The sequence below is a fragment of the Procambarus clarkii genome, chromosome 18 (genome assembly GCF_040958095.1).
Source record: "Procambarus clarkii isolate CNS0578487 chromosome 18, FALCON_Pclarkii_2.0, whole genome shotgun sequence".
Taxonomy (NCBI): Eukaryota; Metazoa; Arthropoda; class Malacostraca; order Decapoda; family Cambaridae; genus Procambarus; species Procambarus clarkii.
In genome coordinates, this window is record NC_091167.1 from 22,297,356 (window position 1) to 22,311,718 (window position 14,363).

General features: G+C 45.8%; 1 protein-coding gene across 1 annotated transcript in view; it reads right to left on the bottom strand.

Moving 5' to 3' along the window:
- Positions 1-13,847, bottom strand: part of LOC123748959 (platelet binding protein GspB-like) — a 138,235-nt gene extending 124,388 nt beyond the window's left edge. The window contains exon 1 of the mRNA XM_069326724.1: positions 13,747-13,847. Within this exon, the coding sequence (XP_069182825.1) occupies positions 13,747-13,847 (101 nt within the window). The remainder of the gene's footprint in view (positions 1-13,746) is intronic.
- Positions 13,848-14,363: the final 516 nt, after the last annotated feature.

Consider the following 14,363-nt stretch of genomic DNA (forward strand, 5'->3'; position numbering starts at 1 on the left):
GGAAAGGCGGGGCCCATGAGCTGAATCCTGATCTTGTAGAAACAAAAAGTTGAGTGCAATTAAAGAGATGAGCATTCACACACACGCGCACACAAACACATACACACACACGCGCACACACACACATACACACACACACACACGCACACACACACACACACACACACACACACACACACACACACACACACACACACACACACACACACACACACACACACACACAACGTGTGTGTGTGTGAAACTTTTTAACCCAGCATGTCGGAGAACCCACAAGGATGAGAGGCAATGATGAACCAGCGAGACTCGACCTGGTCTTCACTCTGAACGACTCTGACATAAGACAAATCGGTGTTGAGGCCCCAGAAGAAATGAGCGACCACAGTGTACTGGTGTTTGAGTACTTGATTGAAGAAGGGTTATTGAACTCGAGGAGGGATACTGAAACCAAAAGGTTAGCATACCGAAAGGGAAACTATGAGGGGATAAGAAAATTCCTAACAGATATAGCATGGGAAACAGAGCTCAGGGGAAAGACGGACCAAGATATGATGGATTACATCAAACAGAAGTGCAAGGACGCAGCAAACAAGTTTGTCCCAGCCCAAAAGGAAAACAGAGAAATGAAGATGAGAAACCCATGGTTTAATCAGAGATGTAGGCTAGCTAAGCAGCAAAGTAAAAGGGCATGGAGAAACTATAGGAATAACAGGACTCTGGAGAGCAGAGAAAGATACCAGAATGCCAGGAATGAATATGTCAGGATGAGAAGAGAGGCATGAAAGACAATACGAAAATGACATCGCAAGCAAGGCAAAGACTCAGCCTAAATTGTTGCATAGCCACATCAGGAGAAAAACAACAGTAAAGGAACAGGTTATGAAATTAAGGATAGGGGCGGAAGGATTCACTACAAATGACAAGGAAGTGTGTGAGGAATTGAATAAGAAATTTCAGGAGGTCTTCACCTTAGACTTAGAGCAAGGAGAAATTCCAGAGGTAAGTGTGGGAATAGCTAACCAGGAACCACTGGAAGAGTTTGAGATTACCAGCCGGGAAGTAAGGAAGTGTTTACTAGAGTTGGATGTGACAAAGGCTATAGGCTCAGATGGAATCTCCCGTTGGGTTCTAAAGGAAGGAGCAGGAGAACTGTGCCTACCACTCTCCATAGTGTATAACAAATCATTGGCAACAGGGCAACTGCCAGATATTTGGAAAGCAGCTAACGTAGTCCCGATATACAAGAAAGGGGATAGACAGGAGGCACTGAACTACAGGCCAGTGTCCCTAACCTGCATACCATGCAAGCTGATGGAGAAGATTGTGCGAAAAAAACTAGTGGAGCATCTGGAGCGAAGGAACTTTGTAACACAGTATCAACATGGGTTCAGGGATGGCAGGTCCTGCCTCACAGGGTTACTTGAATTCTACGACCAGGCAACAAAAATAAGGCAAGAAAAATAAGGCAAGAAAGAGAAGGGTGGGCAGACAGCATATTTTTGGATTGTCAGAAAGCCTTTGATACAGTGCCACACAAGAGGCTAGTGCGAAAGTTGGAGACGCAGGCTGGAGTGAAAGGGAAGGTACTCCGGTGGATAGAGGAATACCTAAGCAACAGGAGACAACGAGTCATGTGTGAGGGGTGAGGTCTCAGATTGGCGAGACGTCACAAGTGGAGTCCCGCAGGGGTCAGTCCTTGGACCTATACTGTTTCTGGTATATGTAAATGATCTCCAAGAGGGTATAGATTCGTTCCTCTCAATGTTTGCCGACGATGCAAAAATTATGAGGAGGATTGAAACAGAGGATGATAGTAGGAGGCTACAAGATGACCTAGATAGACTGAGTGAATGGTCCAACAAATGGCTGTTGAAGTTCAGCCCGAGTAAATGCAAAGTAATGAAACTAAGCAGTGGAAACAGGAGGCCAGACACAGGATACAGAATAGGAGATGAAGTACTTAATGAAACAGACAGAGAGAAAGATCTAGGAGTTGATATCACACCAAACCTGTCTCCTGAAGCCCACATAAAGAGAATAACGTCTGCGGCATATGCGAGGCTGGCTAACATCAGAACAGCGTTCAGGAACCTGTGTAAGGAATCATTCAGAATCTTGAACACCACATATGTAAGACCAATCCTGGAGTATGCGGCCCCAGCATGGAGCCCGTACCTTGTCAAGCACAAGACGAAGCTGGAAAAAGTCCAAAGGTATGCTACTAGACTAGTCCCAGAACTAAGAGGCATGAGTTATGAGGAAAGGCTGCGGGAAATGCACCTTACGACACTGGAAGACAGAAGAGTAAGGGGGGGGGACATGATCACAACCTACAAAATCCTCAGGAGAATCGACCGGGTAAACAAGGATGAACTATTCAACACTAAAGGGACGCGAACAAGGGGACACAGGTGGAAGCTGAGTACCCAAATGAGCCACAGAGACATTAGAAAGAACTTTTTCAGTGTCAGAGTAGTTAGTAAATGGAATGCACTAGGAAGTGATGTGGTGGAGGCTGACTCCATACACAGTTTCAAATGTAGATATGATAGAGCCCAGTAGGCTCAGGAATCTGTACACCAGTTGATTGACGGTTGAGAGGCGGGACCAAAGAGCCAGAGCTCAACCCCGCAAGCACAATTAGGTGAGTACACACACACACACACACACACACACATCTCGCCAGACCTGTCCCCTGAAGCTCATATCAAGAGGATAACATCAGCAGCATATGCCAGGTTGGCTAACATAAGAACGGCCTTTAGAAACTTGTGTAAGGAATCTTTCAGAACATTATATACCACATATGTCAGACAAATCCTGGAGTATGCGGCTCCAGCTTGGAGTCCATATCTAGTCAAGCATAAGACTAAACTGGAAAAGGTTCAAAGGTTTGCCACCAGACTAATACCTGAGCTGAGAGGTATGAGCTACGAGGAGAGACTACGGGAATTAAACCTCACTTCGTTGGAAGACAGAAGAGTTAGGGGGGACAAGATAACCACATTCAAGATTCTCAAGGGAATCGACAGGGTTGATAAAGACAGGTTATTTAACACAAGGGGAACACGCACAAGGGGACACAGGTGGAAACTGAGTGCCCAAATGAGCCACAGAGATATTAGAAAGAACTTTTTTAGTGTCAGAGTGGTTGACAAATGGAATGCATTAGGAAGTAATGTAGTGGAGGCTGACTCCTTACACAGTTTCAAGTGTAGATATGATAGAGCCCAATAGGCTCAGAAACCTGTACACCTGTTGATTGTCGGTTGAGAGGCGGGATCAAAGAGCCAGAGCTCAACCCCCGCAAGTACAACTAGGTGAGAACTAGGTGAGTACACACACACGCACACACACACACACACACAAGAGATATGGTCCAAGAGATGAGGTCCAAGATATGATGGACCTGGTCATACAGAAATGCCAGGAGGCCGAAGAGAGATTTATACCAACAGTAAAGGGAAAAAATAAGAAGGAATATAATAACCCATGGTTTAATAGACAGTGTCAGGAAGCAAAAATGGCCAGCAGGCGGGAGTGGAGGAAGTACAGAAGACAAAGAACAGAGGACAACAGAAGCAGATACAACAGAGCTAGGAACGATTACATTAACATAAGACGAACATCGGAAAGGGACTATGAGAACGATATTGCAATCAAAGCGAAAAAACAACCTAAGTTACTACACAGTCATGTAAGAAGAAAAATGTCGGTGAACGACCAAGTGACAAGACTAAGGAAGACAGAGGAGGCATATACTGAAAGTGACAAGGAAATCTGCGAGGCACTGAATGCCAGTTTCCATGGAGTGTTCACTACCGAGCCTGAGCAGCTCCCATTGTTGGAAGGGGGTACCCTAGATGAAATACTATCAGATATAGAGGTGACAGCAGAGGAGGTAATGAAACAGTTGACAACTCTAGATGCAACTAAAGCAGTTGGACCAGACAAAGTATCACCGTGGATACTAAATGAAGCAGCGCAGGCCCTCAGCGTGCCTCTGGCAATGATCTTTAATGAGTCACTTATGTCAGGAGAATTGCCCAGTTGCTGGAAGAAGGCAAATGTCGTGCCGATCTTCAAGAAAGGTGATAGGGAGGAGGCACTTAACTATAGACCTGAATCACTGACAAGCATCCCCTGTAAAATACTGGAAAGAATAATTAGGCTACGACTGGTTGCACACCTGGAGAACATTAGGTTTGTGAACAAACATCAACATGGGTTCTGGACAGGGAAATCGTGCCTAACAAACCTTCTGGAATTCTATGATAAAATAACGAGGATAAGACAGGACAGAGATGGTTGGGCAGACTGCATATTTCTGGACTGCCAAAAAGCCTTTGATACAGTACCGCACATGAGACTGCTGTTCAAGCTCGAGAGGCAGGCGGGGGTGGGGGGAAAGGTCCTAGCATGGATAAGGAACTACCTAACAGGAAGGAGCCAAAGAGTTACGGTAAGGGGCGTGAAGTCGGACTGGCGAACAGTAACAAGTGGAGTACCACAAGGATCGGTGCTGGGTCCAATTCTATTTCTTGTATATGTTAACGACATGTTTACAGGCGTAGAGTCCTACATGTCGATGTTTGCGGATGACGCAAAGTTGATGAGAAGAGTTGTGACAGATGAGGATTGCAGGATCCTCCAAGAGGACCTGAACAGGTTGCTGAGATGGTCAGGGAAATGGCTACTGGAATTCAACACGAGCAAATGTAAAGTAATGGAAATGGGACTAGGAGATAGGAGACCAAAGGGACAGTACACAATGAAGGGGAACAGCCTACCTGTAACGACGCGTGAAAGAGACCTGGGGTGGACGTAACACCTAATCTATCTCCTGAGGCACATATAAATAGGATAACAACAGCAGCGTACTCTACACTGGCAAAAGTTGGAACATCATTCAGAAACCTAAGTAAGGAGGCATTTAGGGCGCTTTACACTGCCTACGTGAGGCCAGTCTTAGAGTATACCGCCTCATCATGGAGTCCCCATCTGAAGAAGCATATAATGAAACTGGAAAAGGTTCAGAGGTTTGCAACGAGACTCAACGAGAAGAGCTACGAGGGATGGGGTATGAGGAGCGCCTGAGGGAACTGTGCCTTACGACACTAGAAAGAAGAAGGGAGAGGGGGGACATGATAGGAACGTATAAAATACTCAGAGGGATTGACAGAGTGGACATAGACGAAATGTTCACACGGAATAGTAACAGAACGAGGGGACATGGATGGAAGCTTGAAACTCAGATGAGTCACAGAGATGTTAGGAAGTTTTCTTTTAGCGTGAGAGTAGTGGGAAAATGGAATGCACTTCAGGAACAGGTTGTGGAAGCAAATACTATTCATAATTTTAAAACCAGGTATGATAGGGAAATGGGACAGGAGTCATTGCTGTAAACAACCGATGCTCGAAAGGCGGGATCCAAGAGTCAATGCTCGATCCTGCAGACATGACTAGGTGAGTACACACACACACACACACACACACACACACTGCATAGGGGCCTGGTAGCCTGGTGGATAGCGCGCAGGACTCTTAATTCTTTGGCGCGGGTTCGATTCCCGCACCAGGCAGAAACAGGGGTAGAAATAGCCTAAGCTACTCGTTCCCTTTGAGATGTATTTCTTTCTTATCTCAATAAACATACTTGAACTTGAACTTGAATGGGCAAAGTTTCTTTCACCCTGATGCCCCTGTTATCTAGCAGTAAATAGGTACCTGGGAGTTAGTCAGCTGTCACGGGCTGCTTCCTGGGGTGTGTGTGTGTATATGTGGTGTGGGGAAAATGTAGTAGTTAGTAAACAGTTGATTGACAGTTGAGAGGCGGGCCGAAAGAGCTAAGCTCAACCCCCGCAAAACACAACTAGGTGAATACACACACACACACACACACACACACACACACACACACACACACACACACACACACACACACACACACACACACACACACATACACACACACAAAAAAAAACTCAGATGAGTCACAGAGATGTAAGGAAGTTTTCTTTTAGCGTGAGAGTAGTGGAAATATGGAATGCACTTAAGGAACAGGTTGTGGAAGCAAACTCTATTCATAATTTTATCATAGGGAAATGGGACAGGAGTCATTGCTGTAAACAACCGATGCTCGAAAGGCGGGATCCAAGAGTCAGTGTTCGATCCTGCAAGCACAAATAGGTGAGTACACACACACACACACAGAGTGGTAGACGGTTGGAACAAGTTAGGTGAGAAGGTGGTGGAGGCCAAGACCGTCAGTAGTTTCAAAGCGTTATATGACAAAGAGTGCTGGGAAGACGGGACACCACGAGCGTAGCTCTCATCCTGTAACTACACTTAGGTAATTACACGAAGGAAAGAAGAGATGGGGGGATATGATGACAACATACAAGATTCCTAAGGAAATTAATAAGGTTGACAAAGCAGCTTTGTTCAAAGCTAGGAACACAGATGAGTTACAGGGACGTCAGATGAGTCACAGACACGTCAGACGCAACGTCTCCAGCGTCAGAGCTGTCAGTAATGAGACAGGTTAGACGTACAAGTCAACGAAGTAAATGCGTTTCAACGCATCACATATAAATGTGACACAAGTGAGAGAAATGAGTCATTGCTTTAATGTAGGAACGTTAGAAAGGCGGGGCCAGGAGCCGCCTAGCTCGACCCTTTATGAACATATATGTGAGTACACACACACACACACACACACACACACACACACACACACACACACACACACACACACACACACACACACACACCTTGCGGGAAATGCACCTTACGACACTGGAAGACAGAAGAGTAAGGGGGACTTGATCACAACCTACAAAATCCTCAGGGGAATCGACCGGGTAAACAAGGATGAACTATTCAACACTGGTGGGACGCGAACAAGGGGACACAGGTGGAAGCTGAGTACCCAAATGAGCCACAGAGACGTTAGAAAGAACTTTTTCTGTGTCAGAGTAGTTAGTAAATGGAATGCATTAGGAAGTGATGTGGTGGAGGCTGACTCCATACACAGTTTCAAATGTAGATATGATAGAGCCCAATAGGCTCAGGAATCTGTACACCAGTTGATTGACGGTTGAGAGGCGGGACCAAAGAGCCAGAGCTCAACCCCCGCAAGCACAATTAGGTGAGTACACACACACACACACACACACACACACACACGTATATTTAGGGGGCCCCTGATAGCTGAGTGGACAGCACTCTGTGCTCGTAATCCGAGGGGCCTGGGTTCGATCCCCGGTGATGGTAGAAACAAAATGGGCAAAGTTTCTTTCACCCTGATCCCTCTGTTATCTAGTGTTACAAAATGACCTAGACAGAATGAATGAATGGTCCAACAAATGGCTACTAAAGTTCAATCCGAGTAAAAGTAATGAAACTAGGCAGTGGAAACAGGAGGTCAGATACAGGAAACAGAATAGGAGATGAAGTATTTAATGAAACAGAGAGAATGATCTAGGAGTTGATATCACACCAAACCTGTCTCCTGAAGCCCACATAAAAAGAATAACGTCTGCGGCATATGCGAGGCTGGCTAACATCAGAACAGCGTTCAGGAACCTGTGTAAGGAATCATTCAGAATCTTGTATACCACATATGTAAGACCAATCCTGGAGTATGCGGCCCCAGCATGGAGCCCGTACCTTGTCAAGCACAAGACGAAGCTGGAAAAAGTTCAGAGGTATGCCACTAGGCTAGTCCCAGAACTAAGAGGCATGAGTTATGAGGAAAGGCTGCGGGAAAAGCACCTTACGACACTGGAAGACAGAAGAGTAAGGGAAGACATGATCACTACCTACAAAATCCTCAGAGGAATCGACCGGGTAAACAAGGATGAACTATTCAACACTGGTGGAACGCGAACAAGGGGACACAGGTGGAAGCTGAGTACCCAAATGAGCCACAGAGACGTTAGAAGGAACTTTTTCAGTGTCAGAGTAGTTAACAGGTGGAATGCATTAGGCAGTGATGTGGTGGAGGCTGACTCCATACACAGTTTTAAAAGTAGATATGATAGAGCCCAGTAGGCTCAGGAACCTGTACACCTGTTGATTGACGGTTGAGAGGCGGGACCAAAGAGCCAAAGCTCCACCAGGTGAGCACAACCAGGTGAGCCCCCCACAACAACAACAACAAGAGGGCCCAACAGTTACCACCCACACGGGCGGCCCTAAACAACCTAGTTACGTAATCCTTCCCCCGCCACCACCTTCTCTCCGGTGGGATTACCCTCTGTAAATCCCCAGCACGCCAGGCCTCTGTCCCACCCCGTCCCACCCGTCCCTTCCTCACCCCAGGGACGGTGGACGGTAGCTACCCCCATCCGCGGTAATCTCGCTTTCTAATTCCCAAGGCTCCGGGCCCCCGGGTCGTGAAGACGGCCTCCTCCACGACAACATCCGCCCCACCATCCTCCAAGCAAAATAAATCCTTGAGTTAAATGGGTTAATCAGCCGTTGATGTCGTCTCGGAGGGTCGTGTGAGCTGGTCCAGTATGTTGTGTGAGCTGGACCAGTATGTTGGTGTGAACTGGTCCAGTATGTTGTATGAACTGGACCAGTATGTTGTGTGAGCTGGACCAGTATGTTGGTGTGAACTGGTCCAGTATGTTGGTGTGAACTGGTCCAGTATGTTGGTGTGAACTGGACCAGTATGTTGTGTGAGCTGGTCCAGTATGTTGTGTGAGCTGGTCCAGTATGTTGGTGTGAGCTGGTCCAGTATGTTGGTGTGAACTGGTCCAGTATGTTGGTGTGAGCTGGTCCAGTATGTTGTATGAACTGGTCCAGTATGTTGGTGTGAACTGGTCCAGTATGTTGGTGTGAGCTGGTCCAGTATGTTGTATGAACTGGTCCAGTATGTTGTGTGAACTGGACCAGTATGTTGTGTGAACTGGACCAGTATGTTGGTGTGAACTGGACCAGTATGTTGGTGTGAACTGGTCCAGTATGTTGATGTGAACTGGACCAGTATGTTGGTGTGAACTGGACCAGTATGTTGATGTGAACTGGACCAGTATGTTGGTGTGAACTGGTCCAGTATGTTGTGTGAACTGGTCCAGTATGTTGTGTGAACTGGTCCAGTATGTTGTATGAACTGGACCAGTATGTTGTGTGAACTGGACCAGTATGTTGTATGAACTGGACCAGTATGTTGTGTGAGCTGGACCAGTATGTTGGTGTGAACTGGTCCAGTATGTTGTGTGAGCTGGACCAGTATGTTGGTATGAACTGGTCCAGTATGTTGTATGAACTGGACCAGTATGTTGTGTGAACTGGACCAGTATGTTGTATGAACTGGACCAGTATGTTGTGTGAGCTGGACCAGTATGTTGTGTGAACTGGACCAGTATGTTGGTGTGAACTGGTCCAGTATGTTGTGTGAACTGGTCCAGTATGTTGTGTGAACTGGACCAGTATGTTGGTGTAAACTGGTCCAGTATGTTGTGTGAGCTGGTCCAGTATGTTGGTGTGGTGTGAACTGGTCCAGTATGTTGGTGTGAACTGGTCCAGTATGTTGGTGTGAACTGGTCCAGTATGTTGTGTGAGCTGGTCCAGTATGTTGGTGTGAACTGGACCAGTATGTTGTGTGAGCTGGTCCAGTATGTTGGTGTGAACTGGTCCAGTATGTTGTGTGAACTGGTCCAGTATGTTGGTGTGAACTGGACCAGTATGTTGGTGTGAACTGGTCCAGTATGTTGGTGTGAACTGGTCCAGTATGTTGTATGAACTGGTCCAGTATGTTGTGTGAGCTGGTCCAGTATGTTGGTGTGAACTGGTCCAGTATGTTGGTGTGAGCTGGTCCAGTATGTTGTGTGAGCTGGACCAGTATGTTGTGTGAGCTGGTCCAGTATGTTGTGTGAGCTGGTCCAGTATGTTGGTGTGAACTGGTCCAGTATGTTGGTGTGAACTGGTCCAGTATGTTGTATGAACTGGTCCAGTATGTTGTGTGAGCTGGTCCAGTATGTTGGTGTGAACTGGTCCAGTATGTTGGTGTGAACTGGTCCAGTATGTTGATGTGAACTGGTCCAGTATGTTGGTGTGAACTGGTCCAGTATGTTGGTGTGAACTGGTCCAGTATGTTGGTGTGAACTGGTCCAGTATGTTGGTGTGAACTGGATATATATATATATATATATATATATATATATATATATATATATATATATATATATATATATATATATATATATATATATATATATATATATATATATATATACTCCAAGCTTGTACTAAAGAGGCACCCTTCTTGAGCCCGGATGGGCACATGTATAAGCAAGTAGATGGGGTCGCTATGGGTTCTCCCCTAGGTGTCCTGTTTGCAAACTTCTACATGGGTACCATCGAGCAAAAAGTCTTAGTCGACATGAACTTGAAACCGGCCATATACTGCAGGTATGTTGACGACATTTTTACACAGGTACCTGATGTCAGACATCTGCAGGAGCTGAAGGAGGCATTTGAGCAGAGTTCCGTGCTGCGTTTCACTTACGAGACGGAAAAGGATGGGAAGCTGCCTTTTCTAGATGTAACAGTCATGGAAAAGGGCGGAGGTTTCCACACTGCAGTCTACACAAAGGAAACAAACATAGGAATGTGCCTAAATGCCAACAGCGACTGCCCTGACAGGTACAAGAGGAGTGTTGTTAACGCATACGTCGACCGTGCTCTCAGCCACAGCTCAGAATGGAAGCAAGTCGACGAAGAACTCTGTAGGGTAAGGCAGGTTCTAGTCAATAACGGCTTCTCCAATGGTTTCATCGAAGACATCATAAGAAGGAAAGTGAAAAGCCATGCAACCTCCGAAGAGACAACTAACACAACACCTATACCCCCTATTAGACTATTTTACAGGAACTTCTTTTCCACAGCTCATAAAACAGAGGAAAGGGTCCTGAAAGATATTGTTAATAGAAACGTTATCCCTACAGACAAAAATCAGAGGATACAACTGACGATTTACTATAAAACCAGAAAAACGGCCAGCCTACTCATGAGAAACTCTCCAGACACGAAACAGAACGCTTTAAAAGAGACTAACGTCGTCTATGCCTTCAAATGCCCACTTGGGGACTGTAAGCTCCAAAAAACCCAGTATATAGGCAAGACAACAACATCTCTTTCTAGGCGTTTAACGATGCATAAACAACAGGGCTCCATTAAGGAACATATAATCTCTTCCCATAACCAAACCATCGCCAGAGAAATCCTAGTAAACAACACAGAAATCATCGATAGATACAGCGATAGCAGGCGGCTCGACGTTTGCGAGGCACTACACATCAAGAAGTCAACACCAGCAATCAACAGCCAATTATTGCACAACTATATTCTACCCACCTCAAGACTCCGCTCCAATATAGAAGCATCAAGAAATATGGACCAATAGGCTTTCTACAAACACTTCTATTCAATATCCATTGTTTCGTGTTCTGTCTTGTGTTGATACTTTTAATACCCTATTAATATCCTCTAATGCCACATCATCCTTCCCACCTTACTCAAATGTAATGCCACATCACCCTTCCCACCTCACTCAAATGTAGATATAAAATCAGGGAAACGCAAGTTCTAATCAGTTGTGTATTTGTGAAGTCTTTGAAAATGTAATAAGTTTTACGAAACGCGCCCGTGTCGCGTCAGACTAGAAATAAAAATGAATTTTGGAGAAGTGATTTTTGATTTACCTCCAACAGTGAAGCATAATGTACGAAAGATTGAGAAAATTCGTGTTAGAATTATTAATCTTACTTTTTCGGTCATATTTAATAAAATATATATATATATATATATATATATATATATATATATATATATATATATATATATATATATATATATATATATATATATATATATATATTGTACGTTTGTCCAGTATGTACTGTATACAGGGTGAAGTATTCAATATTTTATAAATCTGTTAAATATAATGTAAGTCCAATACACCATGACACAGTCCAATACACAGTGACACAGTCCAATACACCATCTTGAGGTTATCTTGAGATGATTTCGGGGCTTTTAGTGTCCCCGCGGCCCGGTCCTCGACCAGGCCTCCACCCCCAGGAAGCAGCCCGTGACAGCTGACTAACACCCAGGTACCTATTTTACTGCTAGGTAACAGGGGCATAGGGTGAAAGAAACTCTGCCCATTGTTTCTCGCCGGCGCCTGGGATCGAACCCAGGACCACAGGATCACAAGTCCAGCGTGCTGTCCGCTCGGCCGACCGGCTCCCTCACACACCTCACCATGACACAGTCCAATACACCATGACACAGTCCAATACACCATGACACAGTCCAATACACAGTGACCAAGTCCCTCCCCCTGTGGGGCCGGCTGACCCCCCCCCCTCCCCCTACACCCATCACTACACCATACACAACGGTGAGCACCATTCACAACGGTGAGCACCATTCACTAAGCCTGTCGTCCACACACAGGCTCCACATGTTGTCTTACACCAGAACAATGACACATATTTTACCCATATTAGTAGTGAAAACAAGTGTCACTCAGTATCAGTAATGGTGAGACAGGTGATGGTGAAGTATAGTGACACTGTGCACCGTCACCTCGTCATTGACGCAAGGAAAATACCTTACATAAAAAAAAAAAGCGGGGAGTCATCTAACAGAAGCTTAACCCCTTTAACACGACGCAGTGAGTACTATGGCCTTGTAGAGTACTCTACCAGCCTCGCCCCCCCCCCCTCCCCCACACCCCCGACACCATCCCCGGGGTCAACACCACAAGCCTAGTAAGTGTGTACTGCCAAAGTTACATTCACAATGATATCGAGTCATTTCATAAAAAACGTAAACAGTTTTTTTGGGTGTGCGTCCCCGACCTTGGCAACACTGAGACACCTGCGACGCTGCCACCTCTCCACTCTCGCGGGGGGCACTGGGGGGGGGGGGGGGAGGAGGATCGATCCGCTGACAATTTCTCCATAAACTGTTACCCTCACCTTTTATAAGCTTCATAAAGCTTTATGAAATACTGAGTGTGAGTGAGAGTAGTGAGTGGTGAGCCTGCGACAGCCTCCACTCACTCACCCGCCCAACACACCGTCATCACAGTCATGGGTCAGGGACCTCAACCCTTCCCGCTCACACCTCACCACAGTCTGATTCATTCCAGGTTCCGGACAAGGAACTCGGCAATCATACTATAGAATACGTTCTATGAAGTATAACTGTATACATGTACACCATATGTATGCAGTATACATGCTGTATACTATGGTGAACGATTTAGCCTATGCAGGCCCTCCACTGATGGCAAGCAAGCTGTATGTCCTCTGGCATGAGGTGATGAGACATCATGTGGTGGACGGCACACAGGTTAGTGTCCTCGGAGAGGTAAGTCTCCGACCAGGTAAGTCTGGGAGGCCTCCTGTGAGGCCACGACGACAATGACTGGAAGCCAAGATCAGTCTTGATGTTTAACATCGATAAATTCCTGGTACTCAGTTACGGTGAAGATGAGAACCTTAAACATAATACATTGAGGCACATTCCTAAGTTTCCTTAGTGTAGACTACAGTGTGGAAAACTCCGCTCCTTTCCGTGACTGTTACATCTAGAAAGGGCAGCTTCCCATCCTTCTCCATCTCGTAAGTGAAACTCAAATCAGAATTCTGATCGGTTGCCTCCTTCAGCTGCTGCAGACGTCTGACATCAGGTACCTGCGTAAAAATGTCGTCAACATACCTGCAGTATATGTCGGGTCTCAAGTTCATGCCAACCAAGACCTTCTGCTCGATGGTACCCATGTAGAAGTTCGCAAACAGGACACCTAGGGGAGAACCCATGGCGACCCCATCTACTTGTTTATACATGCGCCCATCCGGGCTCAAGAAGAGTGCCTCTTTAGGCACCCTTCATAGGGTGCACCCCAAACATAGGAATGTGCCTCAATGCCAATAGTGACAGGTACAAGAGGAGTGTTGTCAACGCTTACGTCGACCGGGCTCTCAGTCACAGCTCAGGATGGAAGCAAGTAGATGAAGAGATTCATAGTTCCCAGTTGAGGTGCCGCGGATGTACGAACTGCTGTACGACAATTGGGCAGCTATTATGGTTAATGTTAGTACTGCTTAATATAGGATTTACACCTGTAGACGCGTTTGGCTCATTTTCCAGGTCTGCGAACAACTATAACCTATGAAGAGATACAGTCACACAAGAGAGAAACAATCCAACAAGAGAGATACAATCCAACAAGAGAGAAACAATCCAACAAGAGAGATACAATCCAACAAGAGAGATACAATCCAACAAGAGAGATACAATCCAACAAGAGAGACACAATCACACAAGAAACAATC